This window comes from Oncorhynchus kisutch, linkage group LG1 (genome assembly GCF_002021735.2).
Source record: "Oncorhynchus kisutch isolate 150728-3 linkage group LG1, Okis_V2, whole genome shotgun sequence".
In the NCBI taxonomy this organism is placed as follows: Eukaryota; Metazoa; Chordata; class Actinopteri; order Salmoniformes; family Salmonidae; genus Oncorhynchus; species Oncorhynchus kisutch.
In genome coordinates, this window is record NC_034174.2 from 72,017,209 (window position 1) to 72,038,245 (window position 21,037).

The window sequence follows — 21,037 nt, forward strand, 5'->3', positions numbered from 1 at the left end:
ATCCAACTTTGATGTAATGTCCTTAAAACAAGTCAAAATGAGGCTCAATAGTGTGTGTGGCCTCCACGTGCCCCTATGTCTTCCCTACAACGCCTGGGCATGCTCCTGATGAGGTGGCGGATGGTCTCCTGAGGGATCTCCTCCCAGACCTGGACTAAAGCATCCTGGACAGTCTGTGGTGCAACGTGGCGTTGGTGGATGGAGCGAGACATGATGTCCCAGATGTGCTCAATTGGATTCAGGTCTGAGGAACGGGCGGGCCAGTCCATGGCATCAATGCCTTCCTCTTGCAGGAACTGCTGACACACTACAGCCACATGAGGTCTAGCATTGTCTTGCATTAGGAGGAACCCAGGGCCAACCGCACCAGCATATGGTCTCACAAGGGGTCTGAGGATCTCATCTCGGTACCTAATGGCAGTCAGGCTACCTCTGGCGAGCACATGGAGGGCTGTGCGGCCCCCCAAAGAAATGCCACCCCACACCATGACTGACCCACCACCAAACCGGTCATGCTGGAGGATGTTGCAGGCAGCAGAACGTTCTCCACGGCGTCTCCAGACTGTCACGTCTGTTACATGCACTCAGTGTGAACCTGCTTTCATCTGTGAAGAGCACAGGGCGCCAGTGGTGAATTTGCCAATTTTGGTGTTCTCTGGCAAATGAAAAACGTACTGCACGGTGTTGGGCTGTAAGCACAACCCCCACCTGTGGACGTCGGGCCCTCATACCACACTCATGGAGTCTGTTTCTGGCCATTTGAGCAGACACATGCACATTTGTGGCCTGCTGGAGGTCATTTTGCAGCGCTCTGGCAGTGTTCCTCCTGCTCCTCCTTGCGCAAAGGCGGAGGTAGCAGTCCTGCTGCTGGGTTGTTGCCCTCCTACTGCCTCCTCCACATCTCCTGATGTACTGGCCTGTCTCCTGGTAGCGCCTCCATGCTCTGGACACTACGCTGACAGACACAGCAAACCTTCTTGCCACAGCTCGCATTGATGAGCTGCACTACCTGAGCCACTTGTGTGGGTTGTAGACTCCGTCTCATGTTACCACTAGAGTAAAAGCACCGCCAGCATTCAAAAGTGACCAAAACATCAGCCAGGAAGCATAGGAACTGAGAAGTGGTCCACCACCTGCAGAACCACTCCTTTATTGGGGGTGTCTTGCTAATTTCCTATAATTTCCACCTGTTGTCTATTCCATTTGCACAACAGCATGTGAAATGTATTGTCAATCAGTGTTGCTTCCTAAGTGGACAGTTTGATTTCACAGAAGTGTGATTGACTTGGAGTTACATTGTGTTGTTTAAGTGTTCCCTTTATTTTTTGAGCAGTGTATTTTGATTTAATACTTGTTTTGGTTACTACATGATTCCATATGTGTTATGTCATAGGTTTGATGTCTTCGCTATTATTCTACAATGTAGAAAATTGTTTTAAAAAAGGTGTGAGATGTAGGTGTGTCCAAACTTTTGACTGGTACTGTATATGGACAGGTAATTTCATCTCATTTTATGCATATTGTTCAATTTGGACATTAAAGCATCACTAATATACTACAGAACAAAGTTCAGGGATGAGTGTCAGTGTTTTCTTAAATTCTTTGCTTCTCAAAACCTCCGATGGAAGCAAGGAGAAGGACTGGATGAGTCAAGAAAAATACTTCTGAGATCTACCCAAAGGTAGAGGACAATATTCTGAAGTAGAGGGTCACTTTGTTGAACAGGACTCTCTAATCTTCTACAAACAGATTCCAACAAACACTCTCTTTTCCAGAATCTTAACAAAGGCATGTACAAATAATTGCATTCACCTCTTCTTGTTTTGCCGTAGAAATTGCAAGACTCGTAGTATGGCGCTAATTGTTTTCCTTTGCTATACTTATTCATTGTAATCATGAATAATATTGTAGTGATACCATGGTAATAACTACCAGTATGTTTTGGTGAAGATAAGAATGACCAGTTGTAAGGCTGACTTTGTCTTAGCAACATAAATGCGTGTATACTGGCTGGTTATTGATACGTTAATATACATCATAGAAAAACAAAATAACTCAATCATGCGATTGTTGCAGCTTGCCAATGTAAATGGTATCATAGCAACTGTGTTCAGTAATACTGTTTATATAGGAAGTATACCTTTACAATAAAGGGATAAAAAATGTACTGCAGTGAGTGAAGTGTGTCATAATCTACAGTTCCAGAGCAAGCATCAGGATTGGATCAATTCATTTTAAAATCTGGTAATTCGGTAAGTAATTGACTGGATTGAAATGGAATTGAACCCACCCTGGTAAGCATACAGTCCTAAGTCTGAGAGGAGTTCTAGTTGTTCCATTAAAGGATTGAAATGGAATTGACCCCACCCTGGTAAGCATACAGTCCTAAGTCTGAGAGGAGTTCTAGTTGTTCCGTTAAAGGATTGAAATGGAATTGACCCCACCCTGGTAAGCATACAGTCCTAAGTCTGAGAGGAGTTCTAGTTGTTCCGTTAAAGGGTTGGAATTGAAGCATCCAGTAAATACCCGTTATTCAAAATGACAAAGTCAATAACAATTAAGTCATGATGTCATTTCCTGGTGGACAGAGAACCTTGGTATGATGCGTTTGTGGTTGGGTATGAGACGTTGTGCTTATAAATCTGAGGAATATATGTCATTATTGATCTCTGAAGAATGTTTCAAGAGGGATGTAATGAGTCCCTAAATCAATATAAATTGGTGTATTGCTTACAATACTGTACAGGTCCCATATATTCAATTTCCAATTGCCTTTTAACATTATATAGTGCCACATATTTCATTTACATTTCTGTTATTCCATTATTTACATGTGGGCAGGCCTGTCCATCTATCACCTCTATATGGGCGTCCATTTTGCACCAGGGTTCTCTGGATCACAGGAAATGATGTAACGATAGGTGATATGACACCAAGAGACCAGGTCAGGTGACAGATGTACAGTGTGACTGTGTTGTTGTTACTAGGGTGGTGCTGTGAATGGGAGGGTGTACTGTCCTCAACTCCTCTGTAACCACGGTTACATGATACAACACTGGGTGGCTCCGCAGCAGTCCTTGATGATGGTGATGGACTTGGTGACGGACGGCTTGCTGGGCGGAGGATCAGGGACTTGTCTCTTGGGCTTCTGGGGATCTAGGGTAAGAGAGTATGGGCAAATCTGAGATGTCATAGGGCACCCTGTTCCCAACAGTGCACTACTATTTGCACTCCTACCAGAGACTCGTATAGGGGTGCACATTTGGACACGTTCTCTGTGGTTATAGATGGAAATGAAAAAGGCACAGGCATTTCTCTACGATTCCCATCTTCGACTCTGTTTGAATGAAGTCCTAGCCATGATTAGATGAAATCAACACCATAACAACTAAGACTCTGTTCTAGAATCGATATTCTGATATGATTTGAATCGGCTGTTATCACATTAATTCCATTACGTGGCTTGTCCCTTGTTGCCTCTTGATTTTATCTCGGTCTTGATCTAATGTGACAGAGCCAGTGTGCCTGGTGTGAAACTGTATGAAAGTCAGGGCCACTCATGGTCTGTGACTCTGGAGATGACAGAACTCATCTGCTTGGTATTACACCATATCCACAACTTTACTGTATGTGTGCTTTTAATACGTACTTGAGTGTTTTCATCAAGGCCACTGTGACCATGACCATGTTGGTGTTGCATTGTCAAGAGGGGGAACCTGTAAGCATTTCATTGCACTGTGTCCTACACGTGTATCATGTCTGTGACTCATAAACAAACGTGAATTTGAGCTATTGATTGTGTACTAGTGTGCGTTTTGTATGAAGGATACTACTCACTTTGGGCAGCTTCTCTGGCCAGCTTCTCCAGAGGCATCAGCTTCTGTCTCAGGAACTCAGCCATCTCCTTGTCCTCCTCCTGCTCCCTGTAGAGAGGATATGGGTTAGAGTCAGTGGTTACAGAGAGGCAGTCACTCAATGGCAAAACGTCACATAGTCTGTAGTCTGTAGAATACCCCCATACGTATGTACCAAAGCATTTGCCCCTAAACAGTTGTCACTTTCCAGACTGTAACATACCTTGTGTCCATACTCCTATTCCATACAGTTAGTGACTATTTTTAACACACAAAATAGCTTTGTTTCCAAGAATGTCTCGCAATCTGTCCGTTGCAGTTTACTTCTCAGTATCCTCAATACTCCATACATACATTCACTGAATGACACTGTGATCTCATATCAGCTGTCTGTAAGTAATCTCCATGTCAAAGAACGGAGGACCAAGATAGCAGGCAGAGGATGGGGAGTAAGTGAGAGACCAAGGGGGACCAAGATAGCAGGCAGAGGATGGGGAGTAAGTGAGAGACCAAGGGGGACCAAGACAGAAGCCTAGGTAGAAGAGGAAGTGAAGATGATAAGGAGTTGAACTGTGGTCATGTGTCACATCCCTCAGACTGTCTGGCAGTTAGACCGTAATCTCTACACGTCCCTCAGACTGTCTGGCAGTTAGTCTGAGGGAGGTGTAGAGATTACGGTCTATCTGGCAGTTAGACCGTAATCTCTCTTCACCTCCCGCAGACTGTCTGGCAGTTAAACCTTAATCTCTCCAGCTCCCTCTCTCCATCTCCCTCCTTCTCTCTCTAGCTCCCTCCCTTCACCTCCCTCTATCTCCCGTCCTCTCTCCAGCTCTCTCCCTCCCTCTAGCTCCCTCCCTCCCTCCACCTCCATCTCCCCCTCGCTCTCTCCAGCTCCCTCCTTCTCTCCATCACCCTCTCTCCATCTCCCTACCTCCCCCTCTCCAGATCCCTCCCTCCCTCTCTCATCACCCTCCCTCTCTCCAGCTCTCTCCCTCCACATCCCTCAGACCACAGTTATACCTTAATCTCTCCACCTCCCTCCCTCCCTCCATCTCCCTCCCTTTCTCCAGCTCGCTCCCTCCCTCTATCCAGCTCGCTCCCTCCACCTCCCTCTCTCCATCTCCCTCCCTCTCTCCAGCTCTCTCTCTACCTCTCTCTCTCCACCTCCCTCTCTCCCTCTAGCACCCTCTCTCCATCTCCCTCCCTCTCTCCATCTCCCTCCCTCTCTCCATCTCCCTCCCTCTCTCCAGATCCCTGCCTCCCTCCACCTCCCTCTCTCCAGCTCCCTCCCTCCACCTCCCTCTCTCCAGCTCCCTCCCTCCCTCTCTCCACCTCTCTCTCTCAACCTCCCTCTCTCCAGCTCCCTCCTTCTCTCCAGCTCCCTCTCTCCCTCTAACTCCCTCTCTCCATCTCTGTCCCTCTCTCCAGATCCCTCCCTCCCTCCACCTCCCTCTCTCCAGCTCTCTCCCTCCAACTCCCTCTCTCCAGCTCTCTCCCTACAACTCCCTCTCTCCAGCTCCCTCCCTCTCTCCAGCTCCCTCCCTCCCTCTCTCTAGCTCCCTCCCTCCCTCTCTCTCCACCTCCCTCCCTCCACCTCCCTCTCTCCAGCTCCCTCCCTCCACCTCCCTCTCTCCAGCTCCCTCCCTCCACCTCCCTCTCTCCAGCTCCCTCCCTCCACCTCCCTCTCTACAGCTCCCTCCCTCTCTCCAGCTCCCTCCCTCCACCTCCCTCTCTACAGCTCCCTCCCTCTCTCCATCTCCCTCCCTCTCTCCATCTCCCTCTCTCCAGCTCCCTCCCTCCCTCCCTCCCTCCCTCCCTCCCTCCCTCCCTCCCTCCCTCCCTCCCTCCCTCCCTCCCTCCCTCCCTCCCTCCCTCCCTCCCTCCCTCCCTCCCTCCCTCCCTCCACCTCACTCTCTACAGCTCCCTCCCTTTCTCCAGCTCCCTCCCTTTCTCCAGCTCCCTCCCTCTCTCCAGCTCCCTCCCTCTACCCCCCTCTCTCCAGATCCCTCTCTACAGCTCTCTCCCTCCAACTCCCTCGGACCACAGTTATACCTTAATCTCTCCACCTCCCTCCCTCCCTCCCTCCCTCCACCTCCCTCTCTCCATCTCCCTCCCTCCCCTCACCTCCCTTTCTCCAGCTCCCTCCCTCTCTCCAGCTCCCTCTCTCCAGCTCTCTCCCTCCCTCTCTCCAGCTCCCTCGCTCTCTCCCTCCATCTCCCTCCCTCCCTCCATCTCTCTCCCTCCAGCTCCCTCGGACCACAGTTCTACCTTAATCTCTCCACCTCTGCATCGTCCACTAGGAAATCCCTCTTCTGCACCAGTTTATGGATTTTCAGGATCAACTCCTCCTCCCACTGTCTCTGTTTCTTGGTCTTCTCTTTCTCTGGAGGAAGAAGAGAGGGAGAGAGGGAAGGGGATAGAAGGGAGGTAGAGAGGGGGTTAGATTTGAAAGGTGATAGATGTTTTATATCAAACTAAAAAGTATATTTTTTATCTTATATTAAATACATTTCTCAACTGATACAACATTTGTTAGATACTGAGCTACAGGGGAAGAGGAAACTTCCTGGGAAGGCAGCGCATGCTACCAAATAGTGATTCACATCACAAACAGTAGGGACCCTATTCAATCTGTAAAGCTCAAGTGATGGAAATGTAAAGGTCATTTCCAGTTGAGCCGACATATGCAGTGATACCGTGAATGCAGTCTCTGCCAAAGCGGGACTTTGCCTTTAAATTTCAATCATGCTGTAAAGCTGAACTTCTGCGTTGCGGATTGAATAGAGTCCTAGATATTTAGATTCTTAAATAGTCCTCCTCGTGTTTAATTCATGAGAACTAATCGGGAGACAAAATATGCAAATGCTGTTCAATGATGTCCTGTCTGAATGGGGGAATTTGCATAAGCAGTCGTATATTAATGGAATGAATCTCAAATGTTACCCTATGCCCTACACAGGACTATACTTTTGACCAGAGCCCAATGGGTTAATTTGCATAAGCAGTCGTATAGTCATAAACTCCGTATCCAATTCTCTGGAAAGGATTTAGACGTAATTCCCCTGACCTTCACACTGAAATCAAATCAAATTTATTGGTCACATACACATGGTAAGCAGATGTTAATGCGAGTGTAGCAAGATGCTTGTGCTTCTAGTTCCGACAGTGCAGTAATATCTAACGAGTAATCTAACAATTTCACAACAACTACCTAATACACACAAATGTAAAGGGATGGAATAAGAATGTGTACATATAAATATATGGATGAGCAATGGCCGAACGGCATAGGCAAGATGCAATAAATGGTATAAAATACAGTATATACATGTGAGATGAGTAATGTAAGATATGTAAACATGATTATAATGGCATATTTTTTAAGTGACTAGTGATCCATTTATTAAAGTGGCTAATGATTTGAGTCTGTATGTAGGCAGCAGCTTCTCTGTATTAGTTATTACTGTTTAACAGTCTGATGGCCTTGAGATAGAAGCTGTTTTTCAGTCTCTCGGTCCCAGCTTTGATGCACTTGTACTGACCTCGCCTTCTGGATGGTTGCATGGTGAACAGGCAGTGGCTCGGGTGGTTGTTGTCCTTGATGATCTTTTTGGCCTTCTTGTGACATCGGGTGCTGCAGGTGTCCTGGAGGGCAGGTAGTTTACCCCCGGTGATGCGTTGTGCAGACCACAACACCCTCTGGAGAGCCTTGCAATTGAGGGCGGTGCAGTTGCCGTACCAGTGGGTGATACAGCCCAACAGGATGCTCTCAATTGTGCACCTCTAAAAGTTTGTGAGGGTTTTAGGTGACAAACCACATTTCTTCAGCCTCCTGAGGTTTAAGAGGCGTTATTGCGCCTCCTTCACCCCACTGTCTGTGAGGGTGGACCATTTCAGTTTGTTTGTGATGTGTAAGCCGAGGAACTTAACTTTCCACCTTCTCCACTACTGTCCCGTTGATGTGGATGGGGGATGCTCCCTCTGCTCTTTCCTGAAGTCCATGATCATCTCCTTTGTTTTGTTGATGTTGAGTGAGAGGTTGCTTTCTTGACACCACATTCTGAGTGCTCTCACCCTCCTCCCTTTAGGCTGTCTCGTCATCGTTGGTAATCAAGCCCACTACTGTTGTGTGCATTGATGATTGAGTTGGAGGCGTGCATGGCTGCGCAGTCATGGGTGAACAGGAAGTACAGGAGAGGGCTGAGCACGCACCCTTGTGGGACCCAGTGATAGACTGAGACACACACACACACACACATACATACACACACTGCAATAGATGGAAAACAGTGTGCAGTGTTGTTGACAGTAGTAATAGTAGGTGGGAAAGCTGAGGCACCAGGCAGGAGAGGAGTGCAGTCTCAGCTCTTTCTCTCCCACCGGGATAGAACTAGATCCGTACAGCCATTCCCTGGAGTCACAGTGTTCCCGGAACGCATAGACGGATGCAGAAATCGGAATGTCAAATGGAAAAGGAAAAGCAGAGGGGCTAGGGCCTTTCTCTGTACTGAGGTAATAACAGAGCTTGTTGGGTCACATACATATTGATACATAGAGTATGATATATTATGACTCATAATGGTGTAAGGAATTAGATTTGATTTGGAATGTGTGAATGGTGTTCTAAATGTCAATGAAGGTCATGAATCATGTACTGGATTTAGCTTCTATGTAATCAGTATGGCATCTGTACAGTTTGTAGGCTTTATGTATGCTCCAATGAACAATTCATTCAATTGTTCTTGTTTGTTACGATTCCAGATGATCACTAATACAGATCCAGTCACTATGTCATCACAAGTTCACAAGTAAAAGGATAAACTAGCCTGGTACCAGATCTGTTTGTGCTGTCTGGGACCAGGCTAGACAGCTAACTCTAGACTGTGATGTTGTAGAGTTGTGAGATTGTAGTGGCTATTTGACTCCCTCTGCTGTCAGCCGTGGACACAAATAGACCTATAACATCATTTGTGGAGGAAAGTATAAATAAAGTAGTATTCGTTGAAATAATCTTTGGCCACAGTCTCAGGAAATGGACCATTAGTTCATATAGCCATTACGGTTAGCTATGCGTGCATGTGTTTGTGTGCCTGTGTGGCCATTATGACTGTGCCTACTCTAAACTACCTGAGGGGAATAACCTCCCCCCCATAACTCTCCCATGTCCCTGAGAGTTACAATCAATTATGCGGCTACTTTACCGCAGTGAACCTACCCACAAATCACCTACCCACAAATCACCTCAATATGTAGCAGTGGGTAGCTGCATACGGTAGCAGTTTTTCTCCTCTACCTTATTCTTGGATCTATACTCACTACAGCAGGGGTGTTTTTTCCTTTTAATTCTGACCTAGACAACCAGGTGAGGGGAGTTCCTAACTAATCAGTGACCTTAATTCATCAATTAAGTACAAGGGGGGAGCGAAAACCCACAGACACTCGACCCTCCGTGGAATGAGTTTGACACGTGCTCTACAGCATGCATAAGCAATTTGGCTAAGCTAAGGGTACATTGAGGATACATCCTGATATGCTTGTTCTATTTCCTAGAGGGATTTTTCTCCCTGTTTTGTTGCTGGGTAGAATAAGACAGGGGAGGGCGGTGAAGTGGATTTCTTGGCTGTAGTTATATATGGTTAATACTATATGGTAAAAGGTTCTCTCTGTTGCCAGGTAGGATAGGAAAGGCGATAGGACAGGAGAGGGCAGCCAGTGGAGGTGTTGTGAAGTCTGTGTTGCCGTTAGTTACCTGGATATATGGTTATTGATAAACTGGGTGGTTCGAGCCCTGAATGCTGATTGGCTGACAGTCGTGGTATATCACAGTTATGGCAAAACATTTATTTTTACTGCTCTAATGACGTTGGTAACCAGTTTAACCTCTACGGGATTGGTGCCCCCCCCCCCCCTCCCGCGAGGAGGTTGAGCTAATGTGATTAGCATAACGTTGTAAGTAACAAAAACATTTCCCAGGACATATCTGATATGGGCAGAAAGCTTAAAATCTTGTTAACCTCTACGTGAACAGTGTCCCCTCCTGCAGGAATGGTTGAGCTAACGTAGGCTAATGTGATTAGCATGAGGTTATAAGTAACAAGAACATTTACCAGGACATATCGGATATGGCCGGAAAGATTTAATTATTGTTAATCGAACTGCCCTGTCCAATTTACAGTAGCTATTACAGTGAAAGAATACCATGCTATTGTTTGAGGAGAGTGCACAACAATTAACTTAAATATATTAATATACCAATTAGGCACATTTTGGCAGTATTGATACAACAATTTGAACAGAAATGCAATGGTTCATTGAATCAGTCTAAACCTTTGCACATACACTACTGCCATCTAGTGGCCAAATTCAAAAGTTGCCTAACCTGGAATATTACATTTGTCCTTTCTCTTGCATTTCAAAGATGCAAGATCTAATGTGTAATATTTTCCGACATTAATTTCAGATTTACACAAACTTCAAAGTATTTCCTTCAAATGGTATCAAGAATATGCATATCCTTGTTTCAGGTCCTCAGCTACAAGCAGTTAGATTTGTATGTAATTTTAGGCGGGGGAAAAAAAGGGTCCAATCCTTATTATAATAGCAATAAGGCACCTCGGGTGTTTGTGCTATATGGCCAATATACAACTGCTAAGGGCTGTATCCAGGCAATCCATGTTGAGTCGCACCTAAGAACAGCCCTTAGCCGTGGTATATTGGCCTTATACCACACCCCTCGTGCCTTGTTGCTTAAAAATATATACCTCAGATATATAGTTGATATATGGTACATTTTTCTACATGTTATTTGGTAGGATAGCTGTGGGCAGTGGAACTGTTGTGATTGTGATTGTCTCTATTTGTTGCTGTTAGTTACCTGGTACAGTTACCACCTTCCTCAGCTCCTGTTTCAGACTCATGATGTCTTTGCAGAGCTGGATGTCATCCGCCCTTGAAAAGACAACAACATTCATTCCAGTTAGGAAGGGTAAAGCACAGTGTGACTCTATGGCCCTGTTCCATTTTGGTTCTTCCAAGTGACCTGGCTATTGGAGGCCTATTGACATAATTTGCATTCATCTAGTTATTTCAGATCTCAATGCGGCCCAGTACATCATAAACACACTGTGCAGTCATACTGACAGATATCTTATAAAAAATAGTGTTTTACAGTAATATAAAAGATAAAGCAAACATCCACATATAAAAGCTATAGGGGAAAATAACATTACACTCCCCTTAGGGAAGAGTGTAGGCGGATGAAAAGTGTTGAATGAATCACTACTCTACCAGATCCTCTGGTCCTGAAGACCCACCCTGAGGACCCTACTGGTACCTCTCTGTCATGTCATCCCCCTCTGTTCTCCTCCCCTTCCTCCGTCCATCCCTTATTCTTCACCTCCCCTGCCTCCTTCTCTCTCTTTCCACTCCTTCCCATCCATCCCTCCATCCTTCCCTCTCCTCTCCTCCCCTCCATCTTTCACTCTCTCTCTTTCCCCTCTCTTCTCTGCCCCCTCCCTCTCTCCCTATCCTATCCTCCCCTCCTTTCCCTCCCTCCATCCATCCCTACCTTTCTCTCTGCAGCGCTGTGACAGCTACCGGGGATTTAAGTCTCTCTGTTGTAAATTAGACTGATGACTCATCCACCAGCTCCCAACACCTCTCCTTCCTCCTCCTCCCTCCATCTCTATCTCCCCGTTCCTCCTCAGTCTCCTCTCACTCCCTCCCTCCATCTCTCCCTTCATCACTCACCTCCCCCTCTCCCCCTCTGCCTCCTCCACTCTACCTGTCTCTCTTCTTCATCTCCCTCTCTTCCTCCTCTTCCTCCATCCCTCTCCCTACTATCCTCCCTACCTCCCTTCATCTCTCTCCACCTCCTGTAGCTCTCTCTTTCTCCCCTGTTCCCATTCTTCAGCCTCTTCTCCCTCTGCTCTTTCAACCACCTGTAATTTCTCACCCACTCACTTGTTCCTGTCTCTCAACCTTAACATCTTTTTCTCTCCTCCTCACTATCCCACTATTTGCCTTGTGTTTACCCACTCACTAGACCCCAACGGTGCTTCCAGCAGGCTTTGCACTCTGCCACTCCATCTGCTACAGAATGTGTGTGTGTGTGTGTGTGTCTGAGTCACACATAGCTGGATGTATTGGCATCACTGTTCACTGATGAAGCCATCCAAGCTAATGAAGCCACACATCCCACCAATCTCTTTCCAGTTTCTATTGATTGTATTTTCCATCACACCAAAACATTTCACTGTATATTTTCTCAATGTTTATAACTCAATAGTGACACAATATGGTGGTCCAAGATCCCCTGAAAATCAAGCATGAACTTCTGATCATCTGGTCACCTGACCCCGTGACAAGACCAATAAGGTCACCAACGACCTGCTGATGGTGGCTGCAGGCTCCCCCTGTCTCCTGATCGTCCTGGACTTGAGAGCAGTGTTTGACACTGTCAACCACCCCATCCTCCTGGAACTCCTCCCGGGACACCATCGGACTGTCTGGATCAGCTCTGAGCTGGTTCCACTCCTACCTATCAGACAGGACTGAGTATGAGTATTGTGGTGTCCCACAAGGATCTGTTCTTGGACCCATCCTGTTTGTCCTGTACATGGTGCCCCTCGGTCGTGTCATCAGCCGGCATGGAATCAGATTGCAGTGCTACGCTGATGACACCCAGCTGTATCTAAAAATGATGCAAGTGCCCGTCTGAACACCTGCCGTGAGCAGATAAGGGCACGAATGAAGCAAAACTTCCTTCAACTGAACAGCAGCAAAACTGAGGCCCTACTTCTTGGCACCCCCCACCAGGTCCAGCACTCACCGTTAACACACCTCATCATTGCAGGACAGAACGCTCCTCTCTCCCCCTCAGATTCCAATCTGCCTGTACAGCTTGATTCCTCCCTGACCTTTGACAGCCACATCAGACGAATGTGTAGCTCCTCCACGCCCCCGGGACCTAGCTCCTTGTCTTTTGTAGCATCAGCTGGGTTCTTTGTGTCAGTTGCCCTGTCTAGCCGGGTCCATTTTTTTCCTTCTATTTGTATTTTATATTTTTTTATGCACTTTAAGAATATTCAGTCTAATGAAAAGCACTTTAAAAAAAGCATTACATTATTATTATAATTATCATCATTATTATATGTAAGTATAATGAATTGTCATGTACGATATGAATGGGAATACACAGTGCCTTCGGAAAGTATTCACACCCCTTGACTTTTTCCACATTTTGTTGTTACAAAGTGGGATTAATAGGGATTCAAATCAATCTACACAAAATACTCTGTCATGTCAAAGTGGCCTTGTGTTTTACGTTAATGTCCTGCTGAAGGGTCAATTAATCACAGTGTCTGGTGGAAAGCAGAGTTAACCAGGGTTTCCACCAAGATGTTGCCTGTGCTTAGCTCCATTTAGTTTATTTTTTGTCCTGAAAAATCCCCAGTCCTTAACGATTACAAGCATACCCATAGCATGATGCAGCCACCACTATGCTTGAAAATATGGAGAGTGATACTCTGTCATGTGTTGTATTGGATTTGCCCCAAACATAACACTGTATTCAGGAGAAAAGTTCATTGTTTTGCCACATTTTTTGCAGTACCTTGTTGCAAACAGGATGCATATTTTGGAACATTTTTATTCTGTACAGGCCTCCTTCTTTTCACTCTTTCAATTAGATTAGTATTGTGGAGTAACTACAGTGTTGTTGATCCATCCTCAGTTTTCTGTTATCACATCATTCAACTCTGTAACTGTTTTAAAATCACCATTGGCCTCATGGTGAAATCCCTGAGCGGTTTCCTTCCTCGCTGGCAACTGAGCTACGAAGGATGCCTGCATCTTTGTAGTGACTGGGTGTATTGACACACCATCCAACGTGTAATTAATAGTTTCACCAAGCTCAAAGGGATATTCAATGTCTGCTTTTTCATTTTTACCCCTCTACCAATAGGTGCCATTCTTTGCGAGGCATTGGAAAACCTCTGTGTTTGAAATTCAAGTGCTCGACTGAGGGACCTTACAGTTATCTGTATGTGTGGAGTACAGTGATGAGGTAGTTATTCAAAAATCATGTTAAACACTATTATTGCACACAGAGTGAGTCCATGCCACTTATTATGTGACTTGTTTAACTGCTGAACTTGTGCAGGCTTGGCATGACAAAGGGGTTGAACATATTTCCACTTTTAATCTTTTCTTAATTTGACATTATGGGGGTATTGTGAGTGGGCCAGTGACAAATGTAATACATTTTACATTCAGGCTGGAACACAACAAAATCTGTATAAAGTGTGTATACTTTCTGACGGCACTGTAATAGCATGGATGCCATTCTGTTTCTGCTTTAGCCACCTCCTTTCTGTACTGGCATGGAGCAGGCTGGCAATCAAGTTAACTGATTATTCACAGTGTCAGAAATACGGCTTTACTACATCTACATCCGGATAATATCATTATCATCAGGATACACAGTATAAACCTATTAGGCTTATGTGTATGGGTGTCATTATTTTCAAGGGTCTTTCTTTCTTTCTCCCTCTCTCTGAGGACATGAGCCCTAAGACCATGCCTCAGGACTACCTGGCCTGATGGCTCCTTGCTGTCCCTAGTCCACCTGGTCGTACTGCTGCTCCAGTTTCAACTGTTCTGCCAGCGGCTATGGAACCCTGACCTATTCACCGGACGATTAAAGCCTCAGTCTGTAATTATTGTATCGTGGTGTTGATGGTCTCTGTACAGTACTCACATAAAGCGCAGTTCGGACTCCCTCCTTACCAGCACCTCCCTGAGGCGCTGGATGCGAGCCATCTCCACTTCAATCTCGTCTGGAGACATGATGCTCTCCGCCATGGACACATCTGACTGACCTGGAGGGAGAGAGGGAACTTTGTGCTTTAACACTATTGTGAGTTACAACATTCTAACACATCGGGAGAAGGGAGGGAGGGAGGGATTTCTAAATATTTCGGTCTTAAATATTTCAATAGATCATTCATAAAATAACAATACAATACCTACTTCTGGACTTCAGAACCAAAGGGCCTATTCTATTGTTGCCACCATCAAATAGTCTGAAGAGGAGACCTATTCCCTCCTTCCTCTGACTTAAAGAGCAGTACATGGAATCACAATGGACATGGTCCTGCCAAGCATTCCTGCTTTACTGTCTAGCCTTGCCTATTATTCCCTCCTTCCTCTGACATAAAGAGCAGTACATGGAATCACAATGGACTTGGTTCTGCCAAGCATTACTGCATTACTGTCTAGCCTTGCCTATTATTCCCCTCCCTTTATCCAGTACAATGCCCAAGGCTTGTTTGGCAGATTTATTTTACAGTAATACAACACTACTCCCTGCTCTATCCAGCGTCCTAATTATGAATGTGACGCTCGAGTAAGTCAAGGGACAAGATACGCATAGTAAATTATCTGAAATGTAAATGACACCAGGAATTTCTCTTGACTAAATGAAAATCAGTGTTGCTTTTGAGCTGTCTTTTTCAAGTCTGACTCACTCACACACTGTCAAAGTGCTTCGTGGCAAACCTAGACAAGTCCAGATGATAGCTAAGGTATGTGTCATTGTGTCTCACAGTACCCACCTAAAAGGAATAGAAAAGGTTCTAGTAAAATGGCTGATGACTAAGAAAGAAGTAGCTGACCACCTTAAATTCGATGCCAGATGCTCAGGCACTCTGGTGTGACTCTCGCTGAATCAAGAGCATAAAAAGACATAATGGAAGGAGTCATTGCCTCTGAGTATTAGTGAGGCTTTGGAAGGGCTGAAGGGTTGATGTCTTGAAGGCAGTGGTTGTGTCCCAAAAGGCACCCTATTCCCCATTTAGTGCATTATATAGCGAATAGAAAGCCATTTGGGATGTAGTCAGTGGGAAGGGCCTCAAGCCAAAGAAATGAGACAAATCTGATACTGGTACTGACATAGATCAATGACCTGGAGTAACTCTTCACCGATTGGACTAATACACCCTGAGCCGGGGCCAATGACCTCACAAAGCCACCTATTCAACCAATAGCAATCAAAGACCGGACACAGCAACACAGTGAAGCCAATAGAAATGCAAACTGATGGAATAATAAACCTATATTTCTAGTCACTAATGCAGCGTTCAAGTGCTATTGGAGTTATCGTGGGAAACTTGGAGAAAATGTTGTTAGCCGAGTTGTGACGTTTACCACAACCTTTCACCCTTTGAACCAAAAGATGGCAACAAATCTGTTTTTGACAATTACAACCTTATCAATATGGAGAATGTAGTTAGTTTCACCATTTTGTCAATGTTAAATAAGCTAACTAACTTTATTATTGGCAATGTTAGCTAGCTAAAATCGTATTGGTTAAAGAATTGTTCTGACTTCAACACAATCATGTCAGACTTACGACTTCCCATTTTCCACCAGCACGTGAAGCCAGCATAAGCAACTGAATGATCATCGCAATCCCAATGTCAACCAACTGAACACACTACTAACAATAATCCTAGGCTTCTCCAATGTGTAACCTATGTCAGCAAGAAAGCAACCTGATTTAATAAACACATATTTCAGTCAATAGCACTAAGCCGCAGAACAATCATCACACTACCATTGTCAGAAAGAGTGCATAGGTCACAGGAGGCTGCTGAAGGGAGAACGGCTCACAATGACAGCCGGAACTATGGAAATGGAATGGCTTTAAACATCTGGAATCCATGTGTTTGATGTATTTGTTACCATTCCACTGATTCCGCTCCAGTCATTAGCACGAGCTCGTCCTCCCCAATTAAGGTTCCACCAACCTCCTGTGGCATAGGCCTAGGGGGCAACCACCTACCCTCTGTCACACATTGGACACATCCATTGTAAACTATAGCCTCCCATCCCCCACTAGGAAGGATATAAATATTTCACTCAGGGTTAGAAGGACGTACTGTACAGTACTGCTGGGAGACAGGCCTTCCAGACAGATTTTCTCTATGGAGAGAGACAGGCTACGAGTCCAGAATGGTGAACTGACTGTTCTGTGACTCCTCAACCAACTACTGGCAAAGCTATCCATCCAGAGACCGTAACAAGGTGCTAATGTGGAGGCAGGACTCTTAAAGACAATCGACAAAAGGGAAAGTAGTGGCGTTACAAATCTTGGAAATAACTAACAAAAAATGGTGTCACCTCAATTTTGTCCCTCTATTGTTTTTCTTTGCCTGGATGATATTTTGACATTCGTTTGAGTCACTGTTTTTGTCTAAGAGAAATGTAACAAGAATCGAAATTGCATCCTGTGACTGTTCATAGCTGATGAGATTCAATGCTTAGCTTAAGTCGAGTCCATGAATAAAAAGTAGCAGCCCAGTGTTTTCCCTGCTGTGGTAACCGCAGCATGAAAACAATGCTGATACCCACATAGTTGTCTCTGCAGTCAATAACACAGTGTGGTAAACTGTGGAGGATTTATACCAAGTGGATTCTATCTTTCTCTCCCTCTCCCCCCCTTCTTTCTACCATTCTCTCCCCTGCTACTCTTTCTACCTCACACAAAGACACACACACACACACATTTTGCTGCTGACTGTCAATAGGACCGAGCCACACAAAATCCTGACTGGCCCATTATGATGGCAGAGAGCCAGGTCTGTAATGAATAACACACAAAGGATCTAAACTGCCGACTGCTCTGAGCCGAGGAAGTTATCTTAACGCAGTACATACTCAGTCAGCACACACTCCTGTACTCAGTAGTCCACATTCAGCCATCAGCAGGATTAGAGAGGAGGAAGTTATCTTAACGCAGTACATACTCAGTCAGCACACACTCCTGTACTCAGTAGTCCACATTCAGCCATCAGCAGGATTAGAGAGGAGGAAGTTATCTTAACGCAGTACATACTCAGTCAGCACACACTCCTGTACTCAGTAGTCCGCATTCAGCCATCAGCAGGATTAGAGAGGAGGAAGATATCTTAACGCAGTACATACTCAGTCAGCACACACTCCCATACTCAGTAGTCCGCATTCAGCCATCAGCAGGATTAGAGAGGAGGAAGATACTGCTCATGGGGGTCTTCAGATAAACTCCTGGCTACATGGTAAATGTTAAGTATGGAAGGCTGAGGCTCTGTTCCAATGCACACAGCACCATACCAATTAGTATGAAGCAATGTATTGGGCATGCATTCTTCGTGGTAAGCTAGTGTGAATCGTGCTAAACCTACTACAGGGAAACAGACACAGTGTGGCCTACAGACAGCACTGTATCGAAAAGCAAAAGCCAAAATAATAGTAACTCGTATAGCTGAAATTTAAAGGCAATGTTCCCGCGTTCGTGGTAATACGCTGTAAATGTTGGCTCAATCAGAAAATACCTTGACATTTTAATGCAGATCTTCCGCGATACGGATTGAATCCAGCTCTAAATCTATACAGTAACAGCATAATTTGATCCTCCCCAGTCCCCACAGTCACTATTAGAAGAAATACCATGCTTCCCTATCAATGTAGCTTCACTGTCATCACTGGCAGAGCCAAGCTAGTTATTAACCCAATGTAATCAAACTAATTGCATTAAAACAAGCTGCCTAATCAATAGCCTGAACATCTGTTTATCAATCAACTGATCAGCATAATGAGAGCCTTGACAGAAGGAGGAGGGTGGACAGATGTCTGCTTGATGAGGAGAAGCAGCGCTGTAATGTGAATATTATCTGCGTAGCAGCCACTTCAGGGTTATGTTCATTCGGGCATGCAATGGATAAAAAAAAAAGGGTTGTAATGGAAAACAAACAGGAGCTTTTCTTATTGAACAAAGTCTGGTAGCCCCACCCTGTTCCAGTCTGCTTTCCTCCTAATGAACAGGGCCCAGAAGTACTGTGTTAATTGTAATGTTCCCCACTGTGTTTTAGTATCCAGCTATGCGTCTCCCAACACAGATGGAAGTTGAAAGTTGTAACACACAAGGAGGAACTAGGGTAAGGGAATGATGAATAGGTGTGTGTGTGTCTGTCTGTCTGTCTGTGTGTGTGTGTGGGGGGGGGGGGGGGGGGGGACAGAGAGTCTATCTCTAAAAATAGATGCAGTCTTATTCTATTCATATTCATGAGCTGAAGAATTCATCTCTGACTTTCTGCACCCCACTCTCCTCTCCTCTCGTCTCTCTTTTTCATTCCTATTCTAACAATGGAACTAATGAAGAGGACACTCAAAGAATATATTATTCCAAGATCCAATGGGCTGATTTCTGTTGAAAGTTTGATTCAGGCTGTTATGGTCAAATAGCACAGGAAGACATTGTGAGCATCTGAATGCAGATAAACACTCATAATTGCAGTTAGGCCTATACAGATGTCACACAGACAGCCCTACACAAAATAGACAGTGAAACATAACTACCAGTATAAGTCATGTGAATATTGAACTTAACCCCGTAGGTGTGTGAGGCTGACTCATGACAGGATTCCCTGCTGTGGATCTCCGGTTACATAAAGCACACAATATGACCTCTTGTTAGGACTATGTCAATCCTGACCTCTGACCTCTCACCTCTGACCTCTGTTTACCCCCCCATGACCCTCTTTATGTCTGTATTATTAGACATATATCATACTATTCTGATGACAGCTTTGTGGCCCTAGCCTAGCCTACCCATAATATCACAAATAGATACCAGTAAAATTAAGAACAATGAACATGGCATGTCATATAAACAACATTACTGAAACATTTATCTATAATGCATTGATATCTTACTGATAAAAAAAAAGGATGAAAACGAGGAGGATGAAAATCTCTTGCCTGTCTCTACAGTTTGTTTATATCATCTTTCCTGCTGGTATCAGTGCTGGTGATGCTGGTATTGACTCACACACTCACAGCCCGGCAGGTAGGTTTCTAAGCTTGTTCTACCCTGCTGCATCCATCGACTGGAAGGGGTGCAGTTCAATATATTAGAAGACCCAGTCAGACAACTTTGGAATGTACAGTCAGCTGAAAGTGAAGAGCTGGGCATATGTCAGTCCTTCTTTAGTGTTATGGAAATAGGCTAGTAGATATGGGGCATTACATATGTGTATACATTTTGGGGCTCCTCTCCTTTGTGCTATTGTAATATATACTGTTAATACAGTGGGTAAGCTATTGTAAATGAGAAAGATCTTCTCAAATAGTAATGATATGGTTATTATCAGTGAATAACTGGTCAAATGCACCTCCAAAATGCATTGAAAGCAAAGCTCATGCATGGAGATGTCTCCAGTCCATTTTCAAGGCACTGGGAATGACATTCAGGCAACAATAAAGATGCACGGACTCATTGAAATTAACGGGTGTTGTTTTGCAACGCAACATCCTCTATCTGAAACCACATGCTTTATTCTGCACAGAGCAATAACCACTATAACAGGCCAAAACGTTACTTTGCAATGAATGACGCTCACCTTTGTCTTTTGTCCATTCCGTTTCCGATACAGAGCCGTAGCTCTTCAATGAGCGCTCGGTATCAGAAAATGATTTCTTCAATTCCATAGCTGGAATTGATTTATGATACACTAAGACTTTAATCGGTTGTGGAATGTTGTTAAAATCCTATATTGAGTTCTGCTCTTGTTTTCCTTTCAGGATAAATCAGTTTCGCCGATACGAAGGCACCACCGAGCCGAGACGTTGAGCATCTTTATTTAAGCTTACAAATTCCTCGATGTGTGGTACACCGTACACAGATGGATGCAGAGCGCACGCGCATTGCGAACCGGAGATTGGGAGAAAAACGGCACCGAGCTTGCATTGAAACAGTGTCATATTTGTCAAATACAAAGCTGGAAATCGACATTTTCTATATATTTCTATTAGTTTTCCATAAAATTATTTATTAGAAGATTTTCTAGCAATAGCATTTTTTCCAATGAAGATGTCAAGATATCACTAGGGCTAGGTGCTGAATGCAGAAGGCTTACATTTATAGGAAAATATTTCACTAATACAGTATCACTCTCGAAATAGAAAGTCCTTCAAACGAGTGAATGTCAAAGAATTGAAGATACTCTAGGACTATGCATGGAAGCTGAGTAGCCAGAGCAGGTGGGACCCTGTTAGGGGTCTATTCAATATGGCTCTGACGTGATGACTCATTTCACGCTGTTGAACCTATTGGCTGCTGCTATGTTGATGCACATGACTGGGCC

The 21,037-nt window shown here is 44.8% G+C and overlaps 1 protein-coding gene across 1 annotated transcript; it reads right to left on the minus strand.

The window, feature by feature from the left end:
- Positions 1-1,392: 1,392 nt before the first annotated feature.
- Positions 1,393-20,624, minus strand: LOC109894249 (bMERB domain-containing protein 1-like). The gene is made up of 6 exons (XM_031831967.1): positions 20,294-20,624; positions 14,614-14,734; positions 10,729-10,802; positions 6,123-6,237; positions 3,838-3,923; positions 1,393-3,156 (listed from the first exon to the last, which is right to left on the minus strand). Exons 1-6 carry the CDS (start codon positions 20,379-20,381, stop codon positions 3,041-3,043), a joined length of 600 nt encoding a protein of 199 aa, XP_031687827.1. The 5' UTR covers positions 20,382-20,624; the 3' UTR covers positions 1,393-3,040.
- Between the last annotated feature and the right edge of the window lie 413 nt (positions 20,625-21,037).